The 21,956-nt window shown below is 37.4% G+C and overlaps 1 protein-coding gene across 2 annotated transcripts; it reads right to left on the bottom strand.

The window, feature by feature from the left end:
* Positions 1-1,256: 1,256 nt before the first annotated feature.
* Positions 1,257-21,072, bottom strand: CDC16 (cell division cycle 16). 2 transcript variants are annotated; one of them, XM_085558491.1, is made up of 19 exons: positions 20,936-21,072; positions 18,540-18,594; positions 17,559-17,656; positions 17,043-17,081; positions 16,701-16,889; positions 16,142-16,282; positions 14,613-14,772; positions 13,888-13,982; positions 13,130-13,263; positions 12,009-12,088; positions 10,385-10,434; positions 9,651-9,724; positions 7,703-7,828; positions 6,821-6,973; positions 6,140-6,203; positions 5,631-5,692; positions 3,470-3,605; positions 2,818-2,908; positions 1,257-1,715 (listed from the first exon to the last, which is right to left on the bottom strand). In XM_085558491.1, exons 6-19 carry the CDS (start codon positions 16,238-16,240, stop codon positions 1,450-1,452), a joined length of 1,590 nt encoding a protein of 529 aa, XP_085414617.1. In that variant the 5' UTR covers positions 16,241-16,282; positions 16,701-16,889; positions 17,043-17,081; positions 17,559-17,656; positions 18,540-18,594; positions 20,936-21,072; the 3' UTR covers positions 1,257-1,449. The 2 variants fall into 2 exon arrangements, with proteins under 2 accessions (XP_085414617.1, XP_021401247.1); XM_021545572.4 differs by lacking the exon at positions 16,701-16,889.
* Between the last annotated feature and the right edge of the window lie 884 nt (positions 21,073-21,956).

Below are 21,956 nucleotides of genomic sequence, written 5' to 3' on the forward strand. Positions count from 1 at the left end.
GCTGAGGATTAGATTCCTACAGGCAGGAATAATGTAAACCAATGTTGCCATCACAGCCAACACAGCATCAGATCATAACTGAGGAGTGCAGGAAGAAAGATGAACTTCTATCAATATTTAAAACCATTTTGCCAATGAAAAAGATTAGTAACAGAGCAAAACAATGCAAAATTTATATCCATGTCTGACAGTAGTCAAAAGGCCTGATTTTCTAGAATACTATTTTGCCACCTTCTATTTAGAAGCTGTCATGATGTCTTACTTGAAAACTAGATTGACATATGCAGAATTAAAAATAATTATATAGAGAAAAAGGAGTTTGGGCCCTTGATAATCTTTGAGAATCTATTTGCAATATCCTTCTGTGTGCAGCAACAAGCCATTGTTGTCATAATACCCATGAGATAGTCTTGGTTACAATCACTCAGGATACATGAGCACAGATGTAAAAATAAATTTCAAAAGATCCTTTAAAGGAAGAGACCTGCTAATAGAGCAGCTGTTGAGACATACAATAGTGATTCTTCCAGAGTGGTCAGGAAAAATCCCCAGTTTATGTCAAAGAAGTCACCTGCACCATACCCAAATCACCAGGTTCCAAATGAAAATAAAGCCCTTTGTATGAACTCCTTTGCCAGTCAAACTGAAGAAGAGAGACCTGGCTCTGCCCAGGAGATGCATATGCCTCCTAAATTATTAATTTTTCCTACACTGTGCTTGGATACTTTTTCATTTAAGACTCGTGGCTCATACTATGTTTTTCAGGAGAGCGTGTAACTTTTGGTGAATTGTTTTAGAACTAGGAAGTAAAACATTTTTGTTCACCTCATTGTCTCATGTTTAAGAATATACAGGATTGGTATTGAATTCTGCACTCAATGCAAAGTCCAATCTATATTTTCTAACATATGGAAGGGAAATTTGGGCATCTTCTGTTCCCTTTGTGGAACCACAGCACAATTGTCACTGAGACAGAACCAGATTTCTCTACACTGCTGTGCTGGTCCTCATAGGAAAGTAATGGGATCACCTGGACCAAACAGATTTCCACAGATAGAGTGTGTGCAATTGCTGATAAAATACAGATTCCTCCCCAAACTTTTCCTCCCTTGATACCCTTGAATTCCAAAGTGCAGTTGTGTCTAAAACTTGATTTCATCTTCAGTAATGCACAGGCATGTGCAAAATAGCCAATACTCTGGATTCAAACTATGTATATGGCCTGCATCAATGCAATGAGGTCTTCTTGATTCAGATGGGGATTCACAAGAGTGCTATCAGGAAAGGAATATTTATAAAGTAGGAACTATAAAACTCCCGGTGTTAAGTACATAGTAGTTTGAATTCATATAAAAAATAGCAAATCCATGAAAGTACACCACCATAACAAAAATGCTAAAACAAACATACTACACTTAGACAAAATCAGCTCTCTACCAGTATTTATGGTCACGTACTATGGTCTGACATTGATGTTTCTAACATCATATCACTTTCATTCATTTCAATCTCAAATGTTTCTTCCAATGGGCGACTGGTATCTGTACTTTTCCTTTGATTTGATGTCTCTAATGTTACTATGCCACTTTCATCCAGAGTTTGTCTTTCTATGTCGAATTCTCTGAAATCCCAGGGAGGTGAAATGATGTTCTTTAATGTCTTCACTGTGTGTACATCGAAGTCATAACATCTTAATTTGTCTTTGATCTCTGTTCCTAGGAAAACAGACAAATCAGTAGTTTATTTCAAATGAACACTCCCAAAAATGTAATCTCAAAGAAACTATCATTCAGAAACTACTATAATTCTCTGCTTTCAGACCATCAAGGAGCTGCTGCTGCTTAATGACTGAAGCTGAATGAGTTGTTCGGAAAAAATCCAGCAGCCTCCTTTCTCAAAAAAGCACTATACTAGAAGCACAACTCAGATTCAAAAGTGTGTTTTGAGAAGAAATTGCCAATTCCCTTCACAATTCTCCAAGCGGCTTTTTTCTTGTTTAAGTTACACACAGCTTGGTTTACATTAATGCATATCACGTGCCTTCATGGTTCTTCCAGATGTGTTAAGTGACTACATATGGAGCAAGACAATATTGAGAAGAAACATCTGTTTCAATTGTGTGAAAAATCTGTAGGAAAAGCACTAGAACACACAGATGGCTTTTACTTTTAAAGCTTCAGCCTTCTTAACATGCTTGACAAGACATCAACTGTGTTCACTACAGATAAATCACTAAGTTCAGTGAAGCAAGAATCTATAAAAAAATATATAATTTTTTTGCAGGGAAAATCTTTCATAGAAAATTTAAACCTATGGCAATATAATGTATTACTGTTATGAAGAACTTTTTTTACCATATATAAAGCTGTATTTTTAGAGTCAGAAGAACCTACCCTGTCTCCACAAAGACAAGTTTTGACAAGGTGAAAATACCTTGCTGTACAACAACATTAGCATTAGTGCTCTGATTTCCTAACTCCATACCTCTGTTTAATTTTCCCCCATTTGCTTTTCGATCTAAGATGCCACAAATCAATATTTTACATAAAAGAAACCATCAACACCTTTAATGACAAAGTGTTTCCTTTTTTTATGCTGGTGAGAGTACTGTCATGATGCTTACAAAAACCAGTGGTCATCTGCAATTGCTGCTAAGTTTTGACTCACTTAGCCATTAAAAAGAAACAGCCAAAAAACCCAAACAAAATCATCCTCTACTTGGTTAGGTAATTAGGTAGTGGTAGGCAGTCCTTTTTGACATAACACTCCTCTCAAAGGACTCAATGACTTCAAGACACACATAAGTTAGAGACTTACCAATATAGGCTTCAGAATCACCAATGTACATTTCTATGCAGTGTCCAAGCATTGTGACCGAAAATGTGTCGTCCCGCCGGAGACCAAGGGCCTATGGAAAAAAAAACCAGTAAAAAGTATTTAGCATCAAATAAAGACATTTACATCGTAAGTCTGCAATGGTTCAGTTTGTTGGTTTGTTGTTTCACAATGCTATCTGAGCATAGTCTTCACTGTAAAAGCAAAACATTGCACAACAAAAATAACACCATCATATGAACTGGCTGAAGTAGTAACCAAGGAAAGCACAAAAACAAAAGCAGAAAAGAACATATATACAGACAGGAAATCATTCACATATGAGCTACAACATATGCTGCTGTTTACTTACTGCAAAATTTCTAGGTTGGAAGTACTCAAAATTATTTAAGGTGCATGAGAAGCTTACATACATGAAATGGAAATTGCAACTCAAAGTTTATCAGAGGCCATTTTTTTACCTAACCAATAATATATAGAAGATTTAAGAAAAAAAAACAAATTAAGATTATAAAATAAACACTCATTTGGAGGCTGGAAAAATATGCTGGTTCTCTGCTTCAAACCCAAACCAGAGTGAAACAGTAAATAACAGAATCTGTGACCAGCCCTTCAGCTGAAGGCAGTTACATACCGTGTGGAAATAGTCAATGGCGCTTTCAAAATTGCCCATGAGGCTGTGTATGTAGCCAATGGCAGAGTAGGTAGAAGCATTTTGAGGGATTAATACCAGAGCCTGGCGATGGTATTCCAGTGCTTCTTCATACTTCCTGTGAGGGTTAAGTACAGGAGATCTATTAGTAAGCTTCATGGTGAAAGGTGCTTTTACAGGACCCTGTGGGTATTTTCCTTAGCAAAGTAGAACACAGTTGTGCCAGAACTTAAAAATTATTGCTTCAAACTCTGAACATAATAATAGAATGGATGTTGACAATTTTCTTCCTCAGTGTACTTGTGAAATCATTGTTCTCTTTACGTAGCAAAACAGTTGCCTACAGCAAAGTCCCATTTGGAGATCTAGATGTTTGATACAGTAAACTGCTTTAGATGTTTAATGTTGCTCATTGTAGCACTGGCTTTCTTTCTGTAACTTTCACTTGCCTTCCCGAGGGAGAGAAGGAGCAGTATGAGACTAAATCACACATGATTCAAATGGAGAAAAGCTCTCTGGGCAGAAAGCTCACAACCCTGAAGTGCTGCATACAATGATACCTTCATCATTTTGCGACACGCTCTATCAGAAAAGGCAGTTTACACATATCCATGATATCTATAAAATACCAATCTGTCTTTGAAAATTGTCTATTAACTACACTGATAATTGTATTTGTTTTTTTATAAAACATGGATTAAAAGTACACTACAGCATTACTCTTGAGAAATTGTCATATTTGACATCCTAGTTCTACGCTGTTAAAATAAAGACAGATATCATCTGTTTACAAGAAATTTTAACATCTAAAGTGATAAAGAAATTATGCAATGAGCAACACACAAAGTTGTTAGAGGCCATCAAGTAACAATTGAGGCAGGAAAATTACGCAACTGTTTGCTTGCTGCACAAACCTTTCACATGATTTCAATTTCATTTTCACTCATAGTATTTATTCATCCAATTGACTACCACTGTTTTTGAATATGTTGCTTTCAAATTTCAACCACATACTAGTGAGTAGACATATATCCAATAAGTTTTTCATAATAGCCATATTATGTATTACAGACATTACTAAATTAGTTACTACAGAGTTTTTTAAGATGTCAAAGCATATGCACAGCTGCCTAAATTCTCAACTTGATTTTCTTGGAAGATGGTTTACAAGGATGCAGAAATATTTCAGCTGTGATTTTTGAACCTGAGAAAACATTAGAAGTTGTACAAAGCATGATGTAAGCATTTAGAAACTCACTATAGAATTTTTAAAAAGACAAAAGTAATTATAAACAAAACAAGTATTTGAAAAACCCTGCAATTATACTCATGGACAGATTTCAGAAGCAGTGCCTTTTGTTTTATCTTGGCACAAGGAGTAACTGTTATATGTCCTTATTTCATAATGAAAATAAAGACTAATTGGCAATTAAAGCACAAAGCAATTACTGCCAAAGCAGAAGTACAGCTTTCATCTACCATAATCACATTCTCATTAGCAGCTTTAAAACAAAAAGTACAGCGTACACCAATTGAGCAATTAAAACCACTGAAAATATTTTTTAAAATTGCATTGATTGAAAAAAAGAAAGGACTGGGTAAAGTCAGATTAAGGTAATTAACAAGAAAATGTCTCTATGTTAAAAGTGTTAATACTTGTATATGTATGCTTTGCACTTTTTCTAGTCATTGAATAGAAACATGAAATGAAATATTAAATAGTTTTGTTCTAAAACACAAAGTAAGACTCCCTTGCTGTGTTATAATGCCACTGAATATTTCACTTCAGTAAAAAAACAAAAAGTGCTAATCCAATTAATTGGCATAAACCCACCTTTATGTTAACTAAATCAGTGGACATATTTCAGTATGTGAGGACTGGGACAGTAGAGAGTTAAAATTCACAAACATACAAGCATTTAAAAGCCTACAACTAATTCCCCAATAAGAATCAATAGTTAAAGAAAGGCTTTTACAAAATGTACTTTAACTTTTGTGTAATAGATGGGATATTAGGGGTGATTAATGTAGTTATGTTCACAAGCTGATTTAGAGAATCTTGTTCTTAAGATAGAATACAGGAGAGAGAAAATACATATGTGCAGCATTATAGAGAAATGGAGCTCCAGTACTCTCTGCTTACTTGAGTTTTCTGCAGACGTGTCCTAAGTTGTTCAATAAAGGCTCCCACTTATCAACTGTTACCTGCAAAATAATGCAACAATTCAAATAACTGCAGCTTCCTAGACTGTAACTAAATTTTGTCTACTTAAAAAAACCCAAAACATATAAATGAATAGGGAATTTTGTTTATTAACAAGAAAAATACCACAAGCATTTTAAACTATTAAGAAAACACGCAAGCTGAAAACATTTCTTCAACAACTAATTTTTCTAATTCCCCAAAGCTAATAATATCTCTTTAAAGGGTCAGTGTTTTTAAAACTTGATGCAAGTCAAACAAAACTTGTTTTCTACTTAACCAAAAAACTTAAGTCTCAGCCTAGGAACACTGAAGGCACAGTTTTAAAATAAAATTTATACTATATTACCTTTATCTTAAAATAAGCACAACATGTTTTGTCACAAGCTATTACAGAATTTGCTGGAGTTTTACAAATTTATGATCTTACATGTTATTAGAATAAATACCTCATTTCCAATAGCTTTGATTTTTTCCAATGCATCAAGGAACCACTTTTCTGCAGTTTTCCAGCTAAGGATTGAAGGGGTGGGGGGAAAGAAAAGTAAATTAGTGAAGAGTTTTCATTAGCAGTATGAGAAAACTGTATTATTCAAGAAAGACTTCTATAACGTTATTTCATCATATGAGTGAAATTAGATAAAAAACCCAGTAATTTACATTTGGCTATATTTTGCATTGTGGTCCTAAGCCCTAAAAAGACAAAACAAAAATCAGAATCAAACTAAAAATATTGACAAAACACTTCTTAAGTAGGTTAGGGGTTTTTCCCCCAGAATATATTTGGAATTCCCTGAGCTGAAAAAAGTTTTGCTGTACAAAATTTTATAGTATGTGTGCAGATAGATGCCTTTTCAGGCAATCAATAAGGCATTCAACTACACAATGACAGGCACATGGAAGATAGCATCAATCTCTGGACGTTCCTTGAGCATTAAATTCTTGTTCAATCTTACACAAGGAAGAACAATGTAGAAAGCAAGGGTTTAAGGTGAACACCATCTAAACTATGACCAAAAGACACTATAGTTCAATATAAATACTTTAGATACTTTATATATATACTGGCACATTATAATTCAGAATAATACATGTTTAAGATAGTATTTGATCATATTGTGCAAGCTTACTCTCCATTTTGAAATGCTACCACTCCAACTTCATGCATAACAAAAGGATCTTCAGGGGCAATGCTTAAAGCTTGGCTGAAGAACCGTTCAGCCAACTTGGAGTTGTTGGTCAAACCATATTCCAGTCCAATATAGAGCATAGGCAAATGACACCTAAAAACCATAAAACAAAATTCATGTTTGTTTCTGTGCGGTTGTCAAGAATGGAGTCACAAACTATAAAGATGTGCCAACTGTTGGCATATGTTTATGCACATCCAAGTAAAAGCTGATTTAAATGGACTACTAACCTAATGGGAAGTTTAAAAGACTTTACATGTCCATTTAACAAGAGACTGAATTCCAATAGCTAATTGTAACCTGCTCTGCAATCAAATGTATTTTCTCAGCACTTAAGTTTAGTTTTGATGTTTTTTTCTCCTAACTTCATTCATACATTTAATTTACAAATAGAATATGGGGGAAGTAATGGATAAAAGAAATACATTTGCCAGTAACCACAATCAAATACAATAGTTTTATATGCTATATGACACAATTAGTTCACGACTCAGCATAGAAGAGCTGTTCAAGCAGTTGATGAGCTGGTATGACAATCATGATTCACAAGTTTCAGAAGATGTTTAGGTGGAACTTTGATTACCAATATATAAAACTTGACTTTAGAACTTGTAAAGTCAGAACATTTGCAAATAATGCAGTTAAATGTAGATGGTTAAATTATTGGGCGTTTTTTCCTCCCTTGTTCACTACCAGATAATTGTTGCAAATGCATTGCTACTGTTCAAAGGCATTGACAGTAGCAAATGCATTGCTACTGTCAATATTCTACACTACTTATGGATTCATTTGAATCTTCCCAAATATGATGTTTATACAGACCCTTTCATGAGCTGTGCAGCTGTGAAGTACGCAGCCATTGCTTGGTCATGCTCACTCTCCACTGCGAATGAATGCCCATATGCTATCCATGCAGGGCCATAGGTTCGCTCCAGTGTGGTAGCTTTGCTAAAACAAGAGCAAACACATCTGAAATTAAATTTCATCTGCTTCAGATGACTACTCAGATAGCAATGCTATGCCATATGGTTAAGTATCTATTAAGATAATTGTAACGACCAGTGGTAAACAAGGTTCATTATAAAAGTTCAAACTATTTCACGCTTAGAAGCATCACACACATTCTTGTGAACTGATTTTATGATTGATTTTATTATTGCTCACAGACAGGAGGAATTATTTGATATTACTGAACATAAACAATTATAAAGTAAGTGAATTGAATAAAATACAGGAAACATTAGAAGTGACTCAAAACTCATTGCAAATTCCTAGCTATACATTTTGAAATAAATACATTACATCAAATTCAAGTTTAAGAAGCTGGAGATGAACACACCAAATGAACACCTAAGTTGAAATTTTGCCATCTAATTGCACTGGCTTTGAAGAAAATGAGCATTTGTTACATCACAGGCCATGCATCACAGAAGTATACAAAAAGTCACTCAAGTCTTGAGCTGGAAACTGCAACCTGAGCATCAAGACATCAACCTGGAGACTTTACAGAAAGGTGGACTTGGCAGGAACATTAGAAAGCTGTGTAGATTATTTTCTGAATTTGAAGGCAAGGGCATTCATAACTAAACAGCTCATAACAAGTGTGCCCAGCTTTTTCTTAAAAGCTTCTTACATGGAGATAATACATGTTCCATAAGAATTCGATCATATTGCTTAACTATCCTTAAAAGCTTATTTTTTTACAAACATATAATCTAAATTTTGTCTGTCACAGTTAAACTCATTATTTCTCATCACAGATCCTAGAGAATGGCTTGTTCCATGTCTTCTGAGACAAAACTTTACATATTCAAACATTTGTATCTTGCCACCCCTGACAGCAATGAAAGATATGTGGATATTTGACTGTGTATTCAAGTTTCTTTTCTGGAAACCGCTGTGTAGCCCACAGTTGTCCCTAGCCTTGTTAGCTTTACACTATCATTCTTCTCCAAGGTATTTAAGCATCTTGTTACTATCTCACTTTTAGCAGACCTCTTTTCCCTTTTGCCACAACTACTCTGAATCTTGATGTTGTTGTTTCTTGGTTTGTTTGTTTTTGTCTTCAACACATCTACAGATACTTTCCTACTGTCTAGAGATGTTTGTACATTTAAAGATGTTTTTTATTTCAGCAACAATATCAGCCAGGCATTTGAAAAGTCTAAATGACTAACCCATCTTTACATATATTGTCTGTAAAAATCTAAGGAAAAATTAGTCTTACAGATTGATTTATGCCTTCTCAGTTTGAGCTTACAGCACCAGAACAAATGCCCTACTTCGCAGCAAGGTCCTGCTCCCCAGTGCTGATATTCACTACACATACAAAAGACCTACAGGAAATAGCACTGACCAAACCTAAAAAGTCCAGAAAGAACTGGACAGCCAAATGTCAGAATTTTCCATATAATTCTTCCCTTTCAGATATGAAACCTGACCTGAGAGAATGCCTGAGTTTCCCTCAATTGAGAACTGAGGCCTGATCACCTACAGCTGTAGTTAGCTCAGCAGCATGAGCGACTGCAGGGACTACACCAGTCCAGAACAGGAAGGTGACTGAGAGACACCACATAAGTCTTCTTCATTTTTAAAGTATCTCTGTGGATGAGGTCTAAACTGCTATACCAAAAAAAGGGTGGCAATGAAAGTAAATAGTAACCAGCTCTTTAAGGCTTCTCTTTATGAGCTTACAAACAATCATGAACAATTAAATGCTTACTTAGCAAGTGAACAACAGATTCACTGAGCAAAACAGAAAAAAAATTACCTGAGATATCTTCTAGCATGTTCATTTTTGTGGCCAACCATGAGATAATAGCATCCTACTGCAAACCATGACACCTACATATTAAAATCAAAATAGAATTTTATAGATACATCACACTCATTGTAGTGAAGCATCAAAAGAGAGGAAGACATAATAATTAGAGAAGCTAGGAACATTTTCACTGAAATGACAATCAGCTCTTCAAATTAGTTGGTATTACAGACAAGCTGGAACTGCTGGCATGTACCTTTCTAACAGGGCTTACTCAGTCTCATGAAGAGAGCTAAGTAGAAAGCTTACTGCTGTCCTCAGTTATTTAATGGCAGGGAATACAAGACAGAGCCAGATTCTTTTCAGGGGTGCAGTAATAGAACGGGAAGCAATGGGTACAAGTCGTAACACAGGAATTTAAGATCAAGTCAAAGAAAAACAATTTTACTGTGAAGCTGGATCAAACACTGAAAAAGGTTGCTCAGAGACATGTAGACATTTATTAGTGCAGCACTTGTTTTAAATTATTAATCAAAGTAAATAACTTGTACTGAATACCTTTTACTTAATCTTATAAAAAGAACCTTGGCATAAGGAAATTACAATGCAGAGAAAATAAAAGGAGTACAAGCTTCATCCAGAAGCAGATTTTGAATTCTGTATCTCAAACTAATACATTAAAACTTAATGTCTTTTCACCTAAAAAAGAAACTATCTGACAACAAAAACTGAGAACAACTTACAGGATTATTTGGGTACAAGTCCACCAGTTTGTGAGAAAGATAGAAAAGTTCTACATAGTGGGAAGAAACAAGAGAAGAAAATTAAAACATGCCAGAACATTTAGATGTTTCAAGTTTTTTAGTTTTCCATACAAAATATACAGAACATCTAACATTAATCCACAAGTGAACAACATGGTTTTTTTTAGAGGTAATGCTTCAAACTGCCTCAAAATAGATTCAATTTTGCAATTAGATAAAGAAAACCCACACAAAATAACCTATAAGTCTTCGTAAGACACAAATAAGCAGCTCTACTTCCCACCCTTTAAGAATTCTGCAACAACTTAGGTCATTACCATATATTAAAATAAATGCCAGTAGCATTACACTTGAATGTACCTTGTCAAGGTTAAACACTATTCAACTTCCTACATCTAAAAGGTATAACATACTGGCTAGATCCATTTCAAAGCAGAGTCCAGTGCATTAATATGCTGAAAATAGGACAAAAGCAAATAAATTATTATATTGTTTGAAATAATTTCAAGCAATTACTTTTTTAGTAAAAATAGTAATTCTAGTTACTGGAATAACTTACTACAGATTTTCTAATCATAGCAGCAGTAATCAGCTACCAGATAATAATTCTATTGCCTATGCAATTTCAAAGAAAATAACATTATGGCACATAAAGTTTCTATATTTCCACAGCATAGTGCTCTTAAACTAATGAGATTGTCCTGGAGCACTTTGTATCTTAGCTCAGAAAAAAAAAAAAGACAACTGGCTTACAGAATATTAACTTCTGTATATAATGCTTCTCAAGGTAGATTTAGAAGAAAAATCAGAGTACTGGCGCCATTTTCAGATGTACTTAACTGTAAAATAACTGCAAAATAACATTCACTAATCTTCAGGAAGTACCAGTACACCTAATGTCCTATTTGTGTACATATAATGCACCATCCCGAGAGACTGCACAGCATGTGAGCTCCTTATTTTATTTTCCAATTGATTTTAAAGATATTCAAGCTACTCACTTGTTTTATATGCATTCTGGAATGAGAAAAAGCCACCCCAGATGCACGTAAGCTATTATTGTAATTCCTATCAAAGTTTTGCATGATTATTAATTTGTTTGAACTAGAGACCTTCACAACAGCAAAGTCAAGGAGAGTCTAGAACCTTTTCTATCACAGAATAATCATGTCCACCTAAGCATACACGATTGCTGAAGATTACTTTCTATTTTAATTTATTTATTTTACTGTTGAGCAGAAAAAGTCCAGCCAGATACTGTACAAATATCACCCAGAAACAGAAATCACAATGACAGGGATGAGGCAGTGTAGCTCACGGTCCTCGTGGCTACACAGTCCAGTGGTTAAAAGATAGCTACATTCCATGACCATGAACTCTTTGCACATCTACTTCCCCCTAACCTGCAATCCAGCTGTCAGCTCTGATATTCCCTTCTTTACCAGTTACTACTGTTTTCTTGAAATGGCAGGTTTCAAAAGGAGGAAAAATAGATGTAATTTTTCCTATGGTATATAAGGGGGTTTCTAGGGGTCTTTAATTCTTTGTTAAAATTGGACTTTACAGACTTCTGTTGAGTTGTATTAGATGCTGTGCTCCTTACCATTTGCTTTGTTAAGCTCCACAAGTGTCCCTATATGTACAGGTAAACAATTTGCATGGAAGGGATCCTTTTCCATCACTCTAAAAAAAAATTAAAAAAAAAACATAATACACATTTCAAAGACTTTAATGTGTTAAAAGCAAACTGCTTGTATAGCATGGAATGTTCCAATTAGTTACTACTTTAGGCATTAGAAAACTATTTGTGATTAAAGGACAACTATTAACAGCATAATAAAGGCTCTCTTCAGACCAGAAATACAACAGTTAATTCAGCTTAACAGAAGAGGGTAACAGAAAATTATTTTTTAAAATTTTATTCTGATTTTCTAATTGAAGCTGAATATTCAATTAGAAAATCAGAATAAAATGCTCTTTTGTTTTGCAGGTCACTTCAAATTTAACCAGCAGACAGCAAGCAACAACATTTCTGTTAATCTTTTCCATACATTTGACAGCAACTTTCAAGTAATAGTCCTCAACTTCCTGAGGTTAACACCAGGCAGTATGCCTGTCACATTTAGCTCAGTTGTAAAAGTTTGTTTCCTGTGGCATTCAGAAACACATCCATGAGTGTAGACCTACCGCAGCTAGGAAGCAAACCATGGCAGCGTTCTGACCCCTCTGACCCCAGCAGCAGCACACACCCATAACAACTGATACACACTACTCGGCCATCAAAATTAGCTTTTAAAGTAGTATCTTTTGATCACTGTCAGTAACATTGTAACTGCTATTGGCCAGAGAAATCAAACTTCCTAACTAGCCAACTCATTCACACCAGTTAATTCTGAAGGCCAAACAAGAAGTAGGTAGAGAGCACACAAAATTGAAGGTACCAGAATAAGGAAGAGGATGGATATGGGGAAGTTCAGCACAGTGGTGATTAAGCAGAGTTTTACCTTGGATACTTCTGATATGTATTATAAAAATACCGTCTTGCCAGACACAAACTACACATTTTAAATACCTGAGACATAGATAACACATGACATGTGTATTGCAATACATATCAAATTGTTATGCATGTTTACCCACTGAACAATATTTTTGTTAGTCCAGGTAAAATTATTACACTCCACCATATGAGAAAAAAACCTGAAAGTTGCTTTGCACACTTACACTGAAGTCAGCTTATAACACATTTTGAAGTCACAGTTGTAATAATGCCTTTCTGCTAAGGATACTACTACATCCAGGTTTTCCTGAAGACCATCTACTGATTCAGGAATCAGTGTTTCACTGGGTTTATTATACTGAAATATAAAAGAAACAACATTTGAAACAAAAACTAAACTAAAATAATGGTATAAGATGGTATAAGTATTAGTATTTTTAGTCCTAAAGAAGTCTTAAGTTCTTAATTTTTTTTTTTTTTAAACTGAAAGTCCATAAAACCTGTATTTGGTAAAATGTTTCTTTAAAATGTACTTAAAAGCTCTTTTAGAACACAAAAGATGCTTGCCATAGTCAATATGTTTAGTGTAGGCTGGAGAAATTAAAATTGAGCAATATATATTTTTAGTGCTCCCTTATCACCTTATCTTTGTATAAGAATAGTCTGGAATTATGTTCTTATAGCCTAATATTTTCAGGTAACAGACTTTTTGTCTACATTATTAACACTCCTTTTCCCCATCTAGAAGTTTCTCAATAAATAAGTTTTCAAAAACATAAATCAGAATTTCAAGTTGTTACCACACCAGAAAACAATTAACAGAAAGCTGTTACGCTATTGCATAAAGTGGGATGTACTGCATCAAAAATTTAAAAAATAAAGAAGTCTATATTTATTTCCACGTTCAGAATAAATGGGACCCATGAAAATTTACACACAAAGTCAAGACTTTCAATTAATTCTCCAGATTTTTGGGACTTACCTTTTTCAATTTATTCTCAAATAAAAAGTGGAGCAATTCCTGTTCTTCTTCCGTACATTGTCTATTAAGAGGTAGAGATTCAAGGAGTTCTTTTTCTATATGAGTTAAAAAACAGTGAAATGGTCATATTACAGAAGAAACTGCATGATCCAACATTTCAAGAACTTAGAGATACAAAGGATTTTATGATGGTCATCCCAACTGCAAAGAGTATAACAGCACAGATACACTGAAACTAATAATATTACTAATTTTGGAAATTAAGGATTGATTAGTCATTTCTTCTACACTTTCAAAATGTAATAAATGAAATAACACACCATTATTTTTATTTACTCCATACGTCAAATGTTATCACTTAGAATGCTCTATTAACTAATGCCTAAGCAAACCCCAGGAGGGTTTCTTTGGTTCAAAGCCTGTGAAATTGAGAACACAGGACAAAACTTTGTTTGGGCTGGGCAGAACAGAAGAGCTTCAGGAGCTAACAAGCAGGACAGCTGGGTTACTGTGTTTCTTTCAACTCTTAGCACTGCAGGACTGAAAAATAAAAGTTCAAGTGCAAATTTGCTCAAATCATAATTTTCACTCGCTTGATATATTTTCTATTCTTAACATTTTGGAATCTGTTACTTGTTGTACTGGCTTAATTTTTATCTAGGAAAACACATATTTGAAAAAGCAGGTAAATTTTACTTGTGTTTGAGAAATACTTCTCTCCAGACCTTCTTGTGCTGTCAGCATATGGTGTGACGTTAACAGATCAAATGCTTCAAAGCAGTAAACATCAAGCTTCAAGGCCTCTTTGTAGCTGTAAGTTGCCAGGGTTCTATTGTCCAAAGCATCATAGATCTTCCCTCGTAAAAGGCATATAGAGCTCTTGATCTGGTGAAAAAGCAAGACTGGAGGTCAAAGACTGAATTACTGTTTGCAATTTAGTTTTCAGCACAAATCAAATTTGCTCACTGGAAAATAGAAAGTATTTCATGTATGATAGTAAAAACAATTCTTTATTTAAAGACAGCACTAGAAAACCAGGTTCTATCTCAAAGAAAAATCCAAAGAATTCTCTGTCAGGTTACCTACTGCCAAAAAAATAGATGCTCAAAATAAAGGAGGACAGAGTTTATCTCTGTCATCCAGCTCTCTGATACTGAGTTATAACCTAATTATACTAAATTCCCTTCATGTCCAACATAGAGAAATTGTCCCTTCCAAAGGCAATATGCTTCTTTGCTGACCATTTAACCCCATATTTCATGCAAGACAAGAATGAACACAGTAGAGATGAAAAAGGCCAAAGCAATGGACTCAGTTGTTCTGAACAGAAAAATATATCCTTGTTTTTTAAGTGAAAACATAAGATATTCCACAAAAGAAAACAGTGAAAACCCAAAATTACCAGTTGTGCCTCAATGTTTATTAATTAACATGCTCTTTCCAAATTCCCTTGACTGGTATTCAGTTCAATTGGAAAGCCACAAATGTGTCAGCAAAAGAGAAAGTGAACACATTACCCAACTCTATCATCACTAAACAGTTCTTTAATCCCATTATACCGGCATTCAAAATCAGTTCACATCAGCAATGTAACCCACTTTGCTACTTCAGTGTTACAGGGAAAATGCTGTCTGTCAATCACCTACACTATTTGCAATTTCAGCAAATAAATTTTAATTTGTACCTCTGAAATGAACAATTCTTCACAGACTCTTCAGCCTACACATCATACCAATCTCTTTAAACTGTATGTCTACACAGAATTTTTTCACTAAGCTTCAAAAATTTCACATTGACCTCACATAATTTTCACAAATGTTATCAAAGAATATACCACTGAGAACACCACTTGAGTGATTATGAAGTATTTAATTAAAAAAAAACAAACAAACTTGCTTTGTTATCTCAGAACCTGCAGCCCAACTGAAAGCAATGTTAGGATACATTACCAAGAAAGAGCTAAAAGACTGTAAAAACCAATACTAGATCATGAAGTTCCTGAAAAGCATCTGCAAATAATTTATAAGAAGTTGTTGAAAAGCACTGGTTATTTTTTGCATACTAAGTTATTTTCATACAGGCAAGCTAACACACAATGTGTGACTGAAAGAAGAACGATTCAGCATTTCCGAAAATTACGTTATCTGAAAAAGAAAGCTTTAATGTACTTTCAGATTCACAGAGCTGTGAAATCACTTTCTGACTTCACAGGTTTTTTTCCTACAAAATATTTTTTTAAAATAATGCGACTTACTGAAGACTGTGACATCTCCCAGTCTGTAGTGGAATCTTTCAATCCACTTTCATCCTTCAAGTACTTTTCAAAAAGTCGTTTGTTGATTGGCTCCTCCATATCAAGAATATCCAAGGCCTGTTGATGCTCTTTTGCAGCATACTAACCAAACATGTGCATGCAAAAAACAAGGTTATGAAAAATGTGTTCATAAAGCACCAATAAGCACAGCACCATGTATTAAAGGCATAGATTATAAGAGGCTTTTCATGCACGCATTTTCTTATTTGGCCATTTGTCATTTTATAATTGCAGTTAGCTCTTTTACTGCTTATCTATAATATGCAAAAATGACAGAATTATAAAAATATGCAAAATTTATAAAATAAAGCATGTGCAGAAAAATATATTATTCAGAATTATGCAATCAGAGAAACAGGTATGACTCTAAAAATAGTTAACACAGGTTTTAATAAAATACCATAATCTTATTCTACAAGCAGCACATTATTCTATTTCAAATTTCTGTATTTAATCTACCAATTGTTTCAGTTGTGTCTCTGAAAGCACTGTATTTTACCTTTTATGTATGACATCTTACAGAATGTGGTCAGATTACAGCCAACCAAATAAAAGTGTAAACATGAAGATATGAGACAAAAATAGTTCACATTCTTTGCCCACAAAATATTAGAGGAGTATTTCCTGGGAAAAATGGTCAGTTGGATTTCTTCCGATTAGTGCCACAATGGATACTCCAGTGACCCAACTGAAAATTAAAGAATGACATTAACTGTCAGAAAATTTAAACCTGTTGTTCCAATGAACATATATATCTACACTGCCTATCAAGTACCAAATCTTCCCAAGATGTGTCTTTTATTTAGCTTGTTTCCAGTAAAGGATTAAAATGTGTACTCACATGACATCTAGCTGCAAGGTAGCGACATGCCTCATACAACTGAAAGAAAAGTTTCATACACATCAATTATACAGAGAACATTTTTGCTTACTCTGCCCGAGTCCCTTTTGCTCTCTCCTTTTTCAGTACTTTGGCTTCTTCACCCCTTTCACACCAAAAGTCCTTCCTGACCAAGCCTGTAACACTTTCTCTACTACTAAATTCTCAAAGGACACTTACTTGACTTTTGTCTTTACCACTCATTATCAGAATGGAAGGAAAATTGAAACTACATCTGAAGTGACAATCCACCTTCCCATACCTGCTGCAGTTACATCCTCAGACCCATTCTCTTTTCTGTGACCTGTCTGGGAACAATGCTTTAAACCTGACCAATTGAACACAAGGCCTTATAAACTAAATAATGCAGCTTTTAAAATTACTTTTCTTACTGTGATGGTGAAGAAATCACTGTGGCTAGCAGCAGAACCTTAAAAGAGGGGTAACAATAGCCTGTCTTTGACTGAAATGACTTACCTTATCCAGTTTCCGTGATCGAAGGGCATGTGCTGCCCTGTGATACTGAGCTGTTAGGTAAAGACATTGAGCCAACCAGTAGATATCCTGTGGTTCCTCTAAAGTAAAAGAACAAATTGTAAACCATTGCTTTACAATATACCTTCAAACATTTTAATACAGAATGTTCACTTTTGCTTCACTAAAGAAGTATCTTTCCCCTACTCTAGCATCTGACTGAGTTACAAAATTTTATTTATAAGTATGTATAAAGTACTTACACTATCTATCAGCGAGAGATTAAAATGAAAAGATAATCTGATTTTAACTTTAAAGACCTCACTGGACAGTGAATACAAAGAATGTCATAATAGAGGTGTGCCATGAGAAAGAGACAATGATACAGATTAAAAAAGCAGCAGTTGCAGGCTACCCTGCTCTTGGACATAGGGCAGAAAAAAACAAGACATAAATGTCTCTCAATAAAATGATCAGTGGGAACCTAACAACAGTGAAAGCACTAGACTTCCCCAGCTTGGAGTTGCTATTTCAGAAGCACAGTTTAGTACCCTCTACCTCACTGGCAATCACAGCCTTTGTGGGCTCAAGTCCCTGGAATCACTTTAAGAAGTGTAAGTGCTGGTGGCTGTGGGCAGCATCAGCTCCCTCTCAGTGTAAGCAGACTCTGTACTTGTCACCCAGGGCAACCCTGAGTCCGGTGGGAAACCACCATGGTCTCTTGCTAATCTTGGTTTTTTTTTTTGGTTTCTTAAGGAAGGCAAACCGTAAGGTTTGTTCAAACATGAATTTTAACACAAAGTTCAAAAGGCAAGGAAGATGAGCTCTGCTCTATTTAGGAGAATGGCATTCCAAAGATCACAAAAATGCACTTAAATCAAACTCAAAACGTTAGCATTTGGCCATACAGCACTAAAACCCCACCAAAACACAATACTATCAGAAAGAAGTTAATAAAATACAATGTAAAAAGCAACCACTTACCATGAGAGAGTGAAGCTACTTTGTCAGCCCAAAACAGGGCACTTTGATATTGCTGCTGTAAAAGCATGATAGAAATAATTAGTATTCCTTTGGGGTTGGCTTTTCTGAATATTTTTGAAATACACTGTTCTGTCCCTCAAAGTGCCAATCTCCCTGTTCCTCCCCTCTTACTCTTCAATGGTTCTATCAATCAAAGGTGCTGCCCACCTCCCCTGTCTGTCCCATTTGGTTCTCAAAAATTCCCTGCCTATTGCCCCTTCCCTAGTATCTCATTGGATTGGCAATCCGTCCCCTGGATTGCCCTCATTGGACTGCCACAGTTGTGTTATCTTCCCCTAATGTCTCCCCACTGGATGTGAGCTGCTTCCACCCCTCATACCCTCCCCTCTTTATAATGTGCTGCCACCCTTACACCTGTCCCTACTTGTCCCTGCCAGCCCCTGTGAGCACTGCCACCCTAGAGGTCTTGGAAGAGATCTGGGGCAGCCACTCCTGTTGTGCCTTCTGGCCATAGGGAGCGTGCTAGCCAGGAGACCTCCACACTGTGGGCGCTACCGGGCAGCGACACCTGCCCCTGGCAGGGGGTTGGAACCAGATCAACCCAAACAACTCTGAGGTTCTCTAAAGACTAAGAAAGCCTTGATGGCTTCTCTCCTCTCCTGCCCCATTGAAGTTGTGGAGTTTGTTCAGACCCTCAGAGACTGGTTTATGCTTTTGGAGTACGGGTCTGGCAGCCTGTTCTGAGATGTACACACTGATGGTATCCCAGTCCTCATAAAGCACTACAATCCATGGCCTCACCGGTCTCTTCTATCATGTGTTCCTGTATTTCCTACTTGATGGGGATTAATTAATAATTAAGAATTGTTTGGTTTCAATCTGGAGTCCCAAGGAGGGAAAAAAATCCACAAAAACCCACAAACCAACCCCACACAAATTTAATAACTGTCTACAAGAAAAGAGATTTAAATTATTACCTCAACACCACAAAAGAAAGGTATAATCCAGGCCTACAAGGCACTGCATGATTTCTGTTGAGAACTTTTACAGTACTATAGGATGACACATTATTACACAAAAAAGCAACTTCGCATTCCTGCTGCTGCTCCTTCCTCAAAAGTGCACAGCTGTCTACACAGCTGTGTGGCAAAACAGCTCGGTGAAACAGTTTAACAAATGAGAACAGCAAACCAAACCAATCAAATTAGCTTGGATCCCTAACAGCCTTTCAGTCAGACTTGCTGGCCACACAGAGAAATGCCTTTGCTAATTTAAGGGCTGTGCTTTTCTTAGTACTGATGCCTGCACCAAGTCTGAACTGGAAGAAGAGCAGAACAGTTTGATGCTACATTTAGCCTAATTTATTTATGCTTTTTTTCCTCTTGTGTCTTTTTTTTTTCTTTTTTGCCCTGCAGCAACATAATTGCTGAATCCATCAACAAATGAAAACAACCCTGCCCTCCTATGAGCTGTCTGCAGCACTGCAGGAGTGTGATGGGCAGCTTAATCACCAGGTAGAGAACCACAGAATGGTCTGGCTCAGAAGAGACCTTAAAAATTGTTTTGTTCTAACCTGCCAGGGGCAGATACACCTTCCACTAGACCAGGCTGCTCAAAGCCTCATCCAACCAGGCCTCGGACACTTCCAAGGATGGGGCATCCACAGCTTCTCTAGGCATCCTGTTTCAAGTTCCACCCTCACAGAAAGGAATTTCTTCCTAATATCTAAATCTAAATCTAATTCGTCTTAGTTTGAATCCATTCCCCCTTGTAAAGATCATAGAATCATTAAGGTTGGAAAAGTCATTCAAGATAATCAAGTCCGACCTTGCCAGAACCCACCATACTCACTAAAACGTATCACCAAGAGCCATGTCCACTTCCAAGAAGGGTGATTCCACCACTGCCTGAGAAGTCGGTTCCAATACCTAATCACCATTTTAGCGAAGAGATTTTTTTTTTTTTCTGATATCCAACCTGAACCTGCCCTTGTGCGACAGAGGCTCTTTCCCCCTGCCTTAGGTAGGTACGGCCCAGCTTGCACAACCCGAGAGGGCGGGATCCTTCGCTGCACGGCGGCCCCACGGCGGCTCCCCTCCTCCTTCTCCACACGAGGGAGAAACCAGGAAAACCCAGCGGGAGGACCCGGCTGCTGCTAGAGACCCACAGGCGGCGCTTCCGGCCCGCCGCTCCCTCCGTGCCCGCCGCTCCTTCCCTTCCAGGGAGAACGCGGCACAATTATAAAATTACTCCTTCTCCGCCGTGCAGAGGCCGGCACCGCTCCCCGCCCCACCCCGGCCTGCCTCTCTGCGGGAGCCACGCCGAGCGAGGTTTTTCCTCGAGGAAAACCCGTGGGCCTCCCGCCCCTTCCCCAGCAGCCCCCGCCGGGCGCTCACCTGGTCGATGTAGTGTCGCACTCGCTTCCTGAGCCGCTCCAGGTTCATCCTCCTTCCCTCCCTGCCTCCCTCCCTGCGTGCCGGAGCCGCCGAGGGACCGCGGCCGCCCGCCGGTGCAGCGCCCAAACCCGCCCCCCGCCTTCGCTCCCGCCCTCCCGGAAACAGCGCCCCGAGCGCGGCGTTCCGGGAGCGCTGAGGCCGCCGGAGGCGTCCCCCCGGCCTCCACACGCCCCTAAATAAACATGTCCTGCGACTTTTCTCTACGGTCCGTACTGGAGAGAGAGAGACATTTATGGTGAGGGGCTTCTTCACAGTTTCGAAGTGCAAGATTGTTCGTGGAATGCGGCCCGAGGGAATGGCCTGAAGCTGAGTCAGCAGAGGTTTAGGTTGGGTATCAGGATATCTTCATGCAGGGGATGATGGCTGGGCACTGAACAGCTCCCCAGGGAAGGGTCTCAGCAGCAAGCCTGACAGAGTTCAAGAAGCTTTTGGACAGCTCTCAGGCACAGGGTGTGTCTCCTGGGGAGGTGCAGGGCCGGGAGCTGGGCTCGATGATCCTCGTGGGTCCCTTCCAGCTCAGCATACTCTGTGGGTCCTGTGATCCTGTGATCTGTGCTTCCTGAACTCTGTGGTTCCACCATAGTCTCTGCCAGGGCTCCTGGAGAGATCTGCTCCCTGAGAGCTGCCTTCGGCTGCCGCATCCGTGTGGTGAAAATGTTCCCTCAGGACTCTCCAGCAATGGTGGATGGTGTATCAGGAGGTTTTCTGTGAGTCCTGCATCTCCCAGGCATTTTTGGTGTCGCACAGATTAGGGAATCATCTGCTAGGACACTGCTGAAACATGTCAGCTTTCACTACTGAAACCCAAGTAATGCAAACCATTAAAACACCTGATTTGAAGTCATTTGGGTGTCGGCCAACATGTCTTAGAGCAAGTATGCATGGGACACGAGGAAGAATCACTTGTGTTTGCTTTGATGGAGAAGGAAGACTTGTGTCAAGGTTACAGTGGGGAGAAGGC

Source organism: Lonchura striata, chromosome 1, assembly GCF_050655825.1.
Source record: "Lonchura striata isolate lonStrDom1 chromosome 1, ASM5065582v1, whole genome shotgun sequence".
Classification (NCBI taxonomy): Eukaryota; Metazoa; Chordata; class Aves; order Passeriformes; family Estrildidae; genus Lonchura; species Lonchura striata.

Bases quoted from the DNA above. Each gene is read 5' to 3' on its own strand.
- CDC16 (XM_021545572.4), bottom strand. From the start codon at position 20,983: ATGAACCTGGAGCGGCTCAGGAAGCGAGTGCGACACTACATCGACCAG. The intron at 17,657-18,539 runs GTAAGTGGTTGC...CTTTTACTTTAG, and splicing joins AGTAGCTTCACTCTCTCATG to AGGAACCACAGGATATCTAC. The intron at 10,435-12,008 runs GTAAGGAGCACA...CCCACTATGTAG, and splicing joins GGAGCTTAACAAAGCAAATG to AACTTTTCTATCTTTCTCAC.